This window comes from Homalodisca vitripennis, chromosome X (genome assembly GCF_021130785.1).
Source record: "Homalodisca vitripennis isolate AUS2020 chromosome X, UT_GWSS_2.1, whole genome shotgun sequence".
Lineage (NCBI taxonomy): Eukaryota > Metazoa > Arthropoda > Insecta > Hemiptera > Cicadellidae > Homalodisca > Homalodisca vitripennis.
Window position 1 is genome coordinate 21,981,718 of NC_060215.1, and position 14,394 is coordinate 21,996,111.

General features: G+C 35.5%; 1 protein-coding gene across 4 annotated transcripts in view; it reads right to left on the reverse strand.

Annotated features, from left to right (window-relative positions):
* Positions 1 to 7,523: 7,523 nt before the first annotated feature.
* Positions 7,524 to 14,394, reverse strand: part of LOC124368757 (prolyl 3-hydroxylase sudestada1) — a 44,204-nt gene continuing 37,333 nt past the window's right edge. The window contains exons 11-12 of one of the 4 annotated variants that reach the window (XR_006922998.1): positions 13,694 to 13,903; positions 9,385 to 9,510 (exon numbers count right to left, since the gene is read on the reverse strand). Coding sequence is in view for 2 of the 4 variants with exons in the window: in XM_046826105.1 (XP_046682061.1) it covers positions 9,355 to 9,510 (156 nt within the window). In the remaining 2 variants the exon portion in view is untranslated. The other 3 variants (XR_006922999.1, XM_046826105.1, XM_046826106.1) reach the window with 3 other exon arrangements.

A 14,394-nucleotide genomic window follows, 5' to 3' on the forward strand; every position in this document is an offset into this window, starting at 1 on the left:
GACACAAGTTCCACGAGGATGACAAATATGAGAGGATTAAAAAAATGCATCCATCATTAAAAAAGTGTACTTCTATTTCATGGACAAAGATGGAAACAAGAGTCTTCCTTATTTTATGTTCATCAATGAAAGGAATCTCATCAATAGTGCAGTCTTTGTTTTTTGTTATGTTGTTGTTTTATTCAAGTACAAGTAATATTTATATTTGAATAAAGCGTTAAAGAATTGAATTGGAAGTGGAGCTAAGGGGCACATGGAATAATATGTACCTCACAGGTCAAAAGCACTTTTATCAAGCTTCAGTTCTTAACCCATTGAGGATACAATTAACTTAACCTCTTTAAGACTGAATGTTTGAATTGATTTTGGAAAAATGTACTAAAACATTAATAGAATGAGTGGTTACAGATAAATTAGTACAATTTTCATGACATTTTAGTCCATTTGATTGCTCTAAAATAATGTTTGTTATTTTCTCTAAATACTGTTTATTACATTTTTTGTATTTATTTACACATTCTTTTGGTAAGAAAAACAAAAAATCAAAAATAACTGTCAATATTCTATTACTATTTTTGTTTACCTGTTTAATTTATTTTTTATTCCAAATACCGCAATGTTTTTGTACGTGGAAACCCAGTTTTGATAGGACTACTTAACTATAAAGCATAATATCAAAACAATCAAAATTCACTTACCAAAGCATTTTTTTTTTACTTTTTGATGATTTTATGACAAGCTCCTGAATTAGTTGTCAGGGAGATGAGACAAAACTGTTTGTTACATTCAATTGTTATTATTAAAATTAAACTTTTGTGTCAGTCTTTGAATATCTAAATATCACTGTCCAAGTATCTGTCTACTCCCGAAGTACGCAAATTGTCTTGTTTATAGCGAATGAACTAAAACCTCATTCAACAACTATAAACAGTTAAACACTAAAAATTGAGTACACAATACATAGAATGGAAGCAGAACATTGAAGTGACGAAAATTTAGCACATGGCAAAATGTAAAAAATAACAAAACAAGCTATTAGTTGTGGTTCCAGTGTACAAACAACAAAACGAAACAGAACGATTGCTCATAAGAATGCTGGAGGGCACACAACTCTAATCTAGCTGAAAAACAAACAAATATGTGACTGTTAAGAGTCTAGAAAGAGCACTACGAGTACAGCTCGGGGGAGATTATTCAGTCCTGCTCACCTGCAACGAGTGACGCTCGGGCAAATTCACCAATGGGTTAATAGTTATCAGACTCTCCTTATGTAACATCTGAGAAAGGAGGAAATAAGTCCAAGGTAATAAGAAATAAACTTGTTTTATTTATTGTAACAGTACAAACTTGCAATAAAAGTTGCATATATGTTAATTATTCCTTTAAAGTGAGACCTCACATAATTCTACAACCAAAAATAAAGGAATAAAAGTCAGTGAAGTTTAATATTGCTCTACATACTGAACTTCTAAAAAGTGAACTGAAAATATCAAATTTCTTACTTCAAAATTTCATATTTCAAAATGTAAACATTTTGAGGTTTTATTATAAAACATGCTCTATTTGTAAGTACTGAAAACAATTACATTTTTTGTCTCATATAGTACATAAGAAAGGTTCTTATGTATCAAAAATTACATTTGCAGAAAACTGCTAAATAATTTGAAACAAAAATAATCCATAAAATAAAATAATATAAAGTATATAAATAACTATAATGATCCTTATTTACAAATTTATCAAAAATTCCAAACTGTAGAGTTTGTAACATGCTCACCCAGCCTATCTAAATACTTGTGTAAGTAAAACACAAACAACAAAATAAACAGAATGGCTAGTTTATTTACTAATATTATCTTATAAGATAGTGAAAATATAAACTATGCCATCCTGAGAAATATAACATAAACAGTTGAGTTAGTACCCTCAAAGTGGCACACCCACATATGCCGCAATTAGGCCATAATTCTAGTATCGTCATCATATGCAGCCCATAAACATACTACCATGTAAACAAAGAACGGCATATAATATTTAGAGGAGAGTAATATATTACGTGATCACAATGTGGTTGCTAAGAGGAACACTTAAATATGCAAGATCTGTACACTTTCGATATTTTTCTAGTGATCTGAGAGAGTTAGTACGAGGGTCAGTCAAATATAAACAGGACTTTTATTACTATACCCAACGTCCAGGTTGTAGCAGGTAGCCATGTTGCAGTAGTGGTAGGGGGCAGCCTGGGGGAGGGGGAAAGCTGCAACAATGCGTTCTCAGTGCTGTTTTGTTTGTCATTGTAGCCATGTCTGAACAAGAGGTTGTACCTGCAGTTGCGCAACGAATTATTATTAAGTTCTTGACAAACGAAGGTGTTAAACCAAGTGAAATTTTTGTTAGACTGACAACTCAGTTTGGGGATAAGACTTTATCACGTTCTCAAGTGTACGATTGGGTTAAAAAGTTCAAAGGCGGACGTGAAACAGTTGAAAATGAGAGTCACAATAGGCGTCCAAGGACCAGTTTGACTAATGAGAACATTTGTGCTGTTCGTGAACTTCTTGAAAATGATCGACGCTTAACAATAGATGAAATTGCCAGTGAAGTGGAAATTAGTCATGGTAGTGTGCATTCCATCGTCACAGAGCATCTGGGTTTTCGGAAAATTTGTGCAAGATGGGTCCCTCGGCTTCTGACTCTCGATCAAAAACAAACCCGGAGAGACATTTGCCAAAGGCTTTTGAATCGGCTTGAGAGAGAGGGGAATGGTTTTTTAAATCACACAATAACCTGTGATGAAACGTGGGTCCATCACTATACTCCTGAATCCAAAATGGCGTCAATGGAGTGGCGAAGGAAAGACGAAACTCGCCCTGTGAAAGCCAAAACACGGTTGTCTGCTGGGAAAGTTCTTGCCACCATCTTTTTTGACTGCAAAGGCGTTTTGCTTATTGACTTTTTACACGAACGTCGTACTGTGAACGCTGCTTATTACTGTCAACTTCTTGAGCAAGCAAAAGCAGCAGCCTTTCGGAACAAAAGACGTAATCAGCCAATCAGAGATGTCATTTTGCTTCATGACAATGCTAGGCCTCACACAGCTGCCTTGACCCAAGAGAAATTACACCAAATTCATTGGGAAACATTGGAACATCCTCCCTACAGCCCAGATTTGTCTCCATGTGACTTTCACCTCTTTGGTCCTCTCAAAGAAGCACTTGGTGGAAACCATTTTGAAAATGATGAGGAAGTACAGGAATTTGTGTGCAATTGGTTCAAGACACAACCTCAAATCTTTTATGAAGAAGGGATCCATAAGCTATCCTCACGCTGGGAAAAGTGTGTGAGAGTTGAGGGAGACTATGTAGAAAAGCAGTAACATGTAATCATTGTATTGTTTAGCTTTAATAAACGTATAAGTTAAAAGTCTTGTTTATATTTGACTGACCCTCGTAAATAAGCTAAATTTACTAATTTCCAGAAAATGACATGAAAATAAAGATTTATACAATATATTTATAAGATATATGATATTTTCAAAGGAAAAAATCATTATATTGTTTTCTTTTTAATCAGATACAAAAAATATTTAACCCTAACTAATTTGAGTAATGGATTTTCTTGGGTCAGCATTCTGCTTGCTATAGGATTTAATAGATCTGCTGTCATTGTCATAGCTTTTGACTATTTCATCATTCTCACATGTCATTTTTACCAATCTACTTTTTAGAATATACTATAAAAATAACCAACTGTCCAAAATATATATATATATATCGTATGGGGGACAAAGGCAGCTAGCTATCCATAAATAAATAAATTAAAAATTACAATTACTAAAAAGTACGTAAGAACAAAGTTCTTGAGTCATAAATTAAAAATAATAATAAGATCTCCCGTCACAAAGCTAAATCCAAATTACTGAGCCAGTTTAGAGACCCATCCTCTAAACCACTTAGACCAGCCAGACCACCAGAAAACAATCGCAAAGGGCAGTCGTTTACAATGTGCTCCATTGTCTGAGAGTTTGCGCCACAATCACACGTCTGGTCGTCAGTAATACCCCACTTAAATTTCCAGTGATTGCTTCTCCCAACCCCAGTTCGAAAACGATTCAATAAAACCCATTCCTTTCGAGGAATTTCCAAGCCACCCGCTGCTTTTGTCACTTAGCTGGACCGTCACTCTTGTGATCTCCCAGTTATGGCAGCTATCGAAGACTCTCCAAAATAATAGTAGTGCTTAAACTAAATTGTTTGCAATACACAAAAGAACTAATAACTTTCACAATTTGGCTAGGCTTAGAACCTACACAATATTAAGACACTTATGGAACACTATGACATAATTATTGCAAAGCACAAGAATATTTAGAGTACTATAGTACTATAACCTATATTTTTTAAAGATCCCTTTTTTGGGATTTTCACCTATATCTCAGAAGAGGTTGGTCAGAAAATTTACACTATAGAAAATGAAAGCTGATAAAATTTTCCACATCTTTTGTTTTTATAGATTATTTACTATCTGCTACCATGAATGACATAGAAATTCTCGTAAATTGTTAGTTTAAAACATGCAATGGAACTGTGGGAATTGTTTTAGCATTTCTATGTGGATGGAGAGAGGCAGCAAAGGAGTATTTTGCCTTTGTTGTAACGGCCCTGCAGACCCAACGATGTTTTTAATTTATATAAATTAATAACAGTTTTTTGTATGTTATACAAAAACAAAATATCCATGAGAGAGATAATATTGTTGATAGATATAACTAAGATAAAAAACCATTTACAAATCAGTTCGAACAGAAAATTCCCGTATTGATCAGTTGTTACGCCTTGTTGAACCACCTTAAAAACAAAACTGAATAAATAAAATGTAACGATGATAGTGTGATTCATTATTGATTCTGAAATTGAAAATTGCAGTTTAAGCTAACATTAATTCTGGTGAGTTGCATCTTATTCTATTCTGACGCTGATTATTATTGAGTATCATTACTAGAATAGTAGTAGTACTGATTGGTAACCAACACACAATTCCACTGAGTATTGAGCTCTCAAATTGGCACTGATAATCATTTTGCATCACCAATTCATCCATAATTAGAAAAATTTTTACTCATGGTAAAGTGAATAGTACATAAATTGATTTGAAAATGTGGTGTATTGATTCTAATGAAGAATGTGACACAGACTGATATAGGATGGAAGTATAACAACAATTTCAACAATTGCTATTAAACCTATATGACGTTTTTGACAGAGTCTTCAGAACCTTAGTTTTAGCTCATTTTTTTTGTAAGATTCTTTTGTCTTTCTTTTCAGCCAAAAACAAAATCATTCACTATTTTGGATGGGATGATTTGAATACAACTCTTCTGCCATAGTCTGGCTCGACTGTAAGTTCTTGTACAATTTGAATTTTGTAAGGATAAAAATGAAGGTCCTTGTGCAAAATCCTCAGGAGGGATCTGTTTGAAAACCCTAGTGCTAAAGCTTGCTACCAGGCTGCCCACTTTGGACTGCGAGTAACTGCAACTCTTACTTTTTCCACATTGTATGGTGTAAGAACAGTTTGTAGACTTCCCCCTGTTTTATTTTGAGTAGAGGCCGTATTTCTTAATAAACTTACACAGTTTTTAATTGTTTTTAGATCTAACACCTGATGCTTTTTTGTAGGATTGCGGGTATTAGTTAGCAGATTTGTCAACTTGATCTATTCTGTTATAACTGTATATTAGGTGTAACCATAGGCGTACCTGTTTGGTATTTGTATATTAAAATACAGATTACAGAGCACCTGTGTATAAATTTTAATTGCGGGACTTTGTTTGGTTTAGTCTTTTAATCGAGAACGCATGTTTAACGATACATTTTCTACGGCCGACTTTTTATATTTGGGATTTTATTTTAATATACAACTAACAGGAAACCTTCATGGAAATTTTTAAATAAGTAAAACTATGTAGATTTGGAGAACGATCGCTTTTTAATAATTAGTTTTATAAACTGTTCTTAGTTTTTGAATTATTGGAAGCGCCTTCAAATTAAGAACTGCAACATTAACGCACAGACTACAAAAAGACGCTAACTTCACGGTGGTCGTATTTAAAGCGTTACAAATACTGAAATACTGATTTAGAATATCTAATGTCTAAAACGTTACCAGTACAGAAATACTGATTTAAAGTATCCTGTATGTGTAACCAGTATTTGTACTCAGTATCGTCACGTAACGGTATCAGAAGTAGGTAATGGTCACATGTATGTACTGGTTTAGCCCATTGTACTGGTTTAGCCCATCTATAGTCACAACATAATTCTTCGTTTGGCCACTCACATAAATAATTTTCTTAAACAATATTTCCCCTCCATCAAGTGTCCCCCTCCAAGGTTCTTATTTAATCAATTTAAACCAATAGGAGTTTGTGGCACTATGCGATACCACCAAGTAGAAACAGGCGCATAGCGCCACAGAATCGGCGCTAGCCCCCCAACACTCACCCACGACCTAGCCATGGAGCCCTACTCAAATTCGAGAGGGCACTTCCCCCATAACACAGGGGATTGTACCCACCCTGAGGGGTGATCCTGTGAGGCAGCCGCAGGAGGCCAGCTCTGGGGCCTTAGGGGGCAGCTCCCCCACTTGAGTTTGCCCGGGAGGACTAACCCCCCTCCCGGAGACTTTTAAAGTGACTGTTCCCAATAAGACAAATGTAGCCTCGGATGCCCCCTGGATCTGCGCCCCCAGGGAGGGTAACTTTGCCTGGGCGCAATGGCAACGGCGACAACGCCCCAGCTGGGGTTGCTGGCGAGGACCAGGAAACCGCGGCAATATATGCCTATCCGTGGGTGGCGTCTATCTGCCACCTGTGCCGCTCCTGGTTCACCAGGGTGGTTGACTTGAGGAATCACCACGATTCCCAACATGCTGAAACGTCTCTCCGATTTCGGTGCACCAAGTGCCAGTCGCTACACCGGAGGTGAAAAGGTATAGCAGCCCATTATGCTCAGTGCAGAGGGCCACCAATGACCGTCCCCGCAGCTGAGACGTATGCTTGCAGCTGCGAGAGAAGCTTTTCCACACAAGCTGGCCTCACTCTGCACCGAAACTTATGTCAACCGGATGTCCGAAATGCGGAGAGACTTGCACAACCCCCTACCCCTCCCATTCTGAGAGTGTCCAACCTCTGGACAGAGGAGGAGGATCAAGTGCTGCGGCTGCGGTATCATGAATACTGAGCCAAGGGGCGGTTAGGAAAAGACGCCAACACAACCGTATAAATAGTCGGATCCATACTCACAGCGTCACAGCTCATTGCCCCACAGAATTGGTCGAGTGCTCACAGCGGCCAACACAACCAAATAAAAAATCGCATCCACGCTCACAGCACCTACAAATTGCTGTGGCACTGCGAGGCCGCACCAAACTAGTTGACTTCAAGTGTGCAGAAGGTCAAAACTTTAGGTCTAGAACTAATAAATTGTTTTGTCCTTCCACATTTCAGGGTATTTTTTCCTTACTCTTTGACGTAGTTTAGAAAATACCTCAAGGTATTAATATTTTTAACATTTTCATCCGTTTTTGACTTTGAAGGGCAATCTTGAATCATCTTCAACGTCTTCTCTGCCATCTTTAAAACTCTTAAACCATACAAAAGCATGTACCCACGATAAATATTCACTGCTATACACTTCTTTCAGTAAATTATAACCTTCAGTAGCGGTTTTTCCAAGTTTAAAGTGGAATTTCACAATAATTCTTTACTCTTTTATTACACTAACAATTTTATCTGGGAAAACAAAAAAAACCAAGAATAACACAAACATAGGTTCTGAGTAAATGGTGTTGTTTACAAAAGCAAGACTAGCTGCACACTAAAGAGAAAAGTTCACACTGATTGATTGATGGCGGTTGAGGCATGCTTCCTTGATCTCCAGCAGCATCAGTCTCGTTACTTAAAAGTCATACCTCATATATCCTCATTCCCACCCATTTTGATGGCCCCATAAAAACATCTAAAACCTTTTTGTAATTTTTCATTGAAATACTCATGTACATTTTAATAAAATATGTAGGTTGATTACATGATTAAAATTAGTCATCACTTATTATTCTATGACTAAAAATAAGGATGTAAAAGGACATGAGGAGTATTATTGTTCTTATTGGAGACAGAACTCCCCCCTGGGGGCAGCCTTTCCGAGCCATGATTGCGGCAGATTCGTCTCCGTACTTTGCCTTTGTGATAATAATATAGTAGAGGTGTATTAATTTAAGATAAAATGAACATTCTACTCAATTCGCATTTTTCTGTCAATCAGAACCAAAGCTAATGGTTTTTAATTGTTTTATGGATTATTCTGTATATAAATAAATAGAATGTTTATGCATTTGTACAGGTGCACATGCATACCACGCAAAAAGAAAGAGCAGTCTTTAGAGTGTGAAGAGAACCAAAATTGTCTTATTCATAATTTAAATTTCAAAGAATGATTGAATGAACAATCTCTGAATCTCGAGAACAGCTAGGGACAAAATTCAATTTTCTAAGTGAATTGACTTGAAGGTGATTTGTTCGACAAAGGTAATGTTACCAAAATCAAATAACATGTTAACAGTTATCTCAAGGCTATATAAGGCTATCTCAAATACAACTTAAGTTATGTCTGCCACAACAAATGAAAACGCGTGAAAACCAAACTTTCGGAAAACAGCCTATAGCGATGGCTGCTAGCCTGAAGTAAGTGTTAGCGTTTCATTTATAGATAAAATAAACAAGTTATAAGCATTGGAACTGTACTTGTTATATATCAAATTGTTAAGAAAAGTACAAGGGACAAAACTAGGTAATAAAAAAAGTTTTGTAAATTTTTGGCATTTTCATCAATTCTAGGGTGGAGTGCCCCCTTAAGCGATTTGGCCGTATCCCTACTTTAATTATATTTATACATTTCTGATGATTATTAATATTGTTATTTAATATGATCCTTTATGTTTTATTTCCTGATGATTGTTTTATACTAAAATATAGAACTATTATTATTATCTTAGTAACATTAAACAATTTCCCCTGAGTTTTAAAACAAATAGCATGCATGTTCTATGTATGAAACCCTATACAGTAGTAAAATTATTCCTACCATCACTAAAATGAGGCTTGATCATTAGAAGAAGAAGACCTCATCTCGACAACTTATCTTGTCTTTCAGCTCCTGGACAAATTTAATCTACAAAAACTTAATAAATCAGGTATGTACTAAATTAACTTAATTAGGAAAGTCCTCATCTGTCTCTTTTACAGTTCTTTGATAATGTATAAAAATCCTACAAAATAAAAACTACCAGTACGATTCAAGCTATGAGGTAGTTCACTGTCAAAGAGTGGTATCGCATATGGGGTTCAGTAGCTTCTCCTTGCCGTTTCATGTACGAGTGATACATAGACGGCATTCGGTGGTCTCGAATCATTATCACCATATTGTTATTCATAGGTGCCAACATGAAATCCTGAAACAATACGTAAGCTTCCATTTAAATTTCACTTAGACGGCGTGCAGTAACCTGGGATCATTATCATCATATTGTTATTCGTAGGTGCCAACATGAAATCCTGAAACAATACGTAAGCTTCCATTTAAATTTCACTTAGACGGCGTGCAGTAACCTGGGATCATTATCATCATATTGTTATTCGTAGGTGCCAACATGAAATACTGAAACAATACATAAGCTTCCATTTAAATTTCACTTAGACGGCGTTCAGTAACCTGGGATCATTATCACCATATTGTTATTCGTAGGTGCCAACATGAAATCCTGAAACAATACGTAAGCTTCCATTTAAATTTCACTTAGACGGCGTGCAGTAACCTGGGATCATTATCATCATATTGTTATTCGTAGGTGCCAACATGAAATCCTGAAACAATACGTAAGCTTCCATTTAAATTTCACTTAGACGGCGTGCAGTAACCTGGGATCATTATCATCATATTGTTATTCGTAGGTGCCAACATGAAATCCTGAAACAATACGTAAGCTTCCATTTAAATTTCACTTAGACGGCGTGCAGTAACCTGGGATCATTATCATCATATTGTTATTCGTAGGTGCCAACATGAAATACTGAAACAATACGTAAGCTTCCATTTAAATTTCACTTAGACGGCGTTCAGTAACCTGGGATCATTATCATCATATTGTTATTCGTAGGTGCCAACATGAAATACTGAAACAATACATGAGCTTCCATTTAAATTTCACTTAGACGGCGTTCAGTAACCTGGGATCATTATCATCATATTGTTATTCGTAGGTGCCAACATGAAATACTGAAACAATACATGAGCTTCCATTTAAATTTCACTTAGACGGCGTTCAGTAACCTGGGATCATTATCATCATATTGTTATTCGTAGGTGCCAACATGAAATACTGAAACAATACATGAGCTTCCATTTAAATTTCACTTAGACGGCGTTCAGTAACCTGGGATCATTATCATCACATTGTTATTCATAGGTGCCAACATACTGAAACAATACATAAGCTTCTATTTAAATTTCACTTAGACGGCGTTCAGTGACCTGGGATCATTATCATCATATTGTTATTCGTAGGTACCCACATGAAATACTGAAACAATACATGAGCTTCTATTTAAATTTCACTTAGACGGCGTTCAGTGACCTGGGATCATTATCATCATATTGTTATTCGTAGGTACCCACATGAAATCCTGAAACAATACATAAGCTTCCATTTATTAGTTCACTCAGATACATCAGTGATCTCGGATTATTATCATCATATTGTTATTCGTAGGTACCCACATGAAATACTGAAACAATACATAAACTTCCATTATTAGTTCACTCAGATGACATCAGTGATCTCGGCTCATTATAATCATATTGTTGTTCCGAGGTACACATAAGATATACTGAAACAATTCATAAGCTATCGTGTCAAAACGATAAAACCTGGCATATTTATGGCTTAACAATCAACACTTTATACAAACTCAACAACAGCTCCAGATTTGATTATTTGAGCATCTAAATAGAACAAATATGACCCACTTTGCTGCAGAATAAGACAGTGGAAGTTCAAGATACCAATGAAAATATAGTCAATGGCCATGGAGTTGAGTGTGGATTGGTGAATGACAGTGAACATAAGAGTGTGGAAGAAAATCAAAGATGGTAACCAGTAAGGACAAAAAAATAAATAAACATGTTCTTGCCACATGCTCAATCCCAGTCTTTAACAAATATGAACTTTAAAGCACATTGCTCAAGGTCCCGAACACCTCATAAACAAAATTAATTTTAATCATGAGGCAAAAAATTAAAACAAACACCAAACAGGAAAACTACTATAAAAAAGGAGTGATAAGACAGCTCTGAATAGCCAGGGAAGAGGTCTTCCTGAAATAATTGGTGCATGCAATGGTGGAAACATTAGTGTGAATGGGGTTGTTAAGCCAGGGCCAATATCAAGCAGGTGTACAATTAAGCTCCCAAGTCTGAACACTGTTCTCTATTGATAATCGCTGGTACTAATGATATATCAAACAAATCTACTTAAGTTTTGTATAGGAGTTTGGAAGGCAAATTAAAGATCCTTAGCAAAACAAGGGAAGTGTATATCACAACAATTTCACAGCGGAATGACACACCAAATAGTCACCCATTACATGATGTTACTACCACGGCAAATAATTATGTAAGAGAACTTGCAGAAAGAATGAAAAAAGTACACATAATTGATTGAGATAGATTGAACAAGTTCCACTTCACAATACATGGTCTCTACTTAAATTATAAAGGTAAAAGGAAGCTTGTTCCATGTTTATTAAACAGCTGAAACATATCTCAAGGAGTAAAACTGATAGTTTTTTTATCCTGAGGAAAAGAGATGAATTATCTCCGCACGTAGTCCTAAAAGCATCTTTGCGCCTCCCTTACTTATTTGTGTTCTCAGAATCTAAGAATTTTACAGAAGCCGATCAGATTAGAGGCTCCTGTTCTCTGATCTCCTTGGGGCTGAGGAGATATTCTGCAAGGATTCTTTTCTGAATTTTTGATATGGCAGGACAGTTTAGCCAAATAGGCTCCAATGGTTCCTCCTCTTCTCCGCAGAGTCTGCATTCATCAGTCTTGCTAAGGCCCACCCTCATAAGATGTTTTCTAAGGGGACCATGTCCTGTCAGCATCCCTATTATCATTTTTATATCCTCACACACACACGCCTGAAATACTTAATTGTAATAACTTTCATACTGGGTAGCACCCAATCATTATACACAGTTTGGCATCTTCACCATAAGGTAGTAAAAACCTTTTGATCATTAGAAATACCAATAACTGCAGACAATTTAGCATCATTAACAACTCGATACTACAAGATGGTCTGGATCATGTGACAATACATCATCTACCTTGTTTTTTAAAACTAATCTTTGGATAAATTCATAACAGACAAATTTTTTATGCTTAAAAATCTATTAACACATTTTTACACAGAATTCAAGTTTTGACTGAGGAACAAACTGCTTTAATAAATAAGTAATGCTAACAAATTTCTAAATTTAACTACTTTAGAACTTGGAGGTTGAAATTTCAAATAATCTGCATAAAGCATTGAAAAAAATCAAAGGAACACTGTAACTAAATGCATTAACCAGTCAGAAAGTGATATCATGATTGATAAACTTACAAAACTTGAAAGTATAAAAATTATTACATTTAAAACACATCGAAGCTAACATATTGCTCCTAAAATCCATCAACTCTTGATATGCTTGTATGAATATGAGCAACTTATATGAAGAACTTGAGACCTATAAATCCTATGTTGAAAACAATAAAGCTGTATCAACAAACATTTGCAGTTGGTTAAGACTCTATAACCAACTGCAGAAAGAGACAATGAATGCTGGGATTCCTTCTATACACCAAGAAATTAAATCTGCTGATTTGTACCTCAAGGCTAAAGAAGACAAAACCTCTTTTAATTCTTCCATTATATACTAAATCGAACATAATATTACATCACTATGCACAAAGTATGAAATATTGTTCGTAGACATGAGAAATGTATAATATCATTCAGTACCTTGCAATTGATAAAAGTAGCAAAGGAAAAAAAAGAACAACAACTGGGATTAAATGAGAACAAACCAAGGGGAAAGATATTTGTTTTTGCTCACGGTCATTGTTTATTCAACAGGTTGTGGGATATGTTATCAGCTTCTGGTGAGACTTTCATTTGTTTTAATTAAAATACTTTTTCTGATAACATATTAAGCAATGCCAAATGCACAGCATCAACCATGACTCTCAGGAATACTGCTGTAATAGTTGTCAGTGTAAATGACATTTCTGGTTGCACACATAGAAACAACAGACCGGTTGGTTACTGCACTTCCTGGGAAGATACTAATCGCACCGTAAGGTAGCTCACCTTCATACATGCTGGATTGTATTGATTGTTCTACCACGCTACAATTTGCCATGGAATAGCTATAAGTATGTAGAATTAATATGAATCACTAATAATATGACAAGTTTTTGAGGAATTTAATGTTACTGATGTAACCCACCTCAACAGAAAACTAGCTTACATATTAAACAGACTATCAAAATATAAAATATTTTCATCTTGGAAGAAATCCTATATTCACAACCTGGTTGCAGTGAAGGCATCAGCTGATGTTGCTGCGGAGAGGACACAATCTCTTTTGTTGGTGATGGCTTGGAGATTAACACTGAGAACCAGCAGGTGAGGCGTTCAACCAGTCTGAACATCTGGCTGAACATCAGCCACTGCCTTGTATGAAGATAGTGTCCAGTAACACGTTCTGGACCTTTCCTAGACGTATGTAGTTCAGCCATACCTGTAATTGTACAACCTTGTTTTTTATGAAAAAGTGTCAAAACAAATGTCCTGCCTAAATTAAATTGAAAATAATAATACAAATATAGTACATTCATGTATTGAAATTTAGATTGAGGTTGTTGTCAGGTCTTGCATCTCAATATTCAATATACTTGTATTTGAGAAAAAGGTCACATCCTTAGATACTATTCATATGCGGACCCTCATATTTTAATAATAACAGGATATTGATTGAAAGACAATTAGATAAGTTTTATACATTTCAATGGATACACCTTACTAGTCAAGTTATAGTTAAGTTGTAACTAAATCTTGGGGAGTTCTTATCGACTGTAAAACAATATTAAATATAAAATTACTGGTCTAAATTCCCTCACTCAAGAGATAGATTTTCAACTGCAAGAGTTAAATTGTGTATTATTCAGTAATTTGAGGTTGATATTTTTGCATATATTGTTCTCCGAGTTGCAATCTTGGTGTGTTCACTAG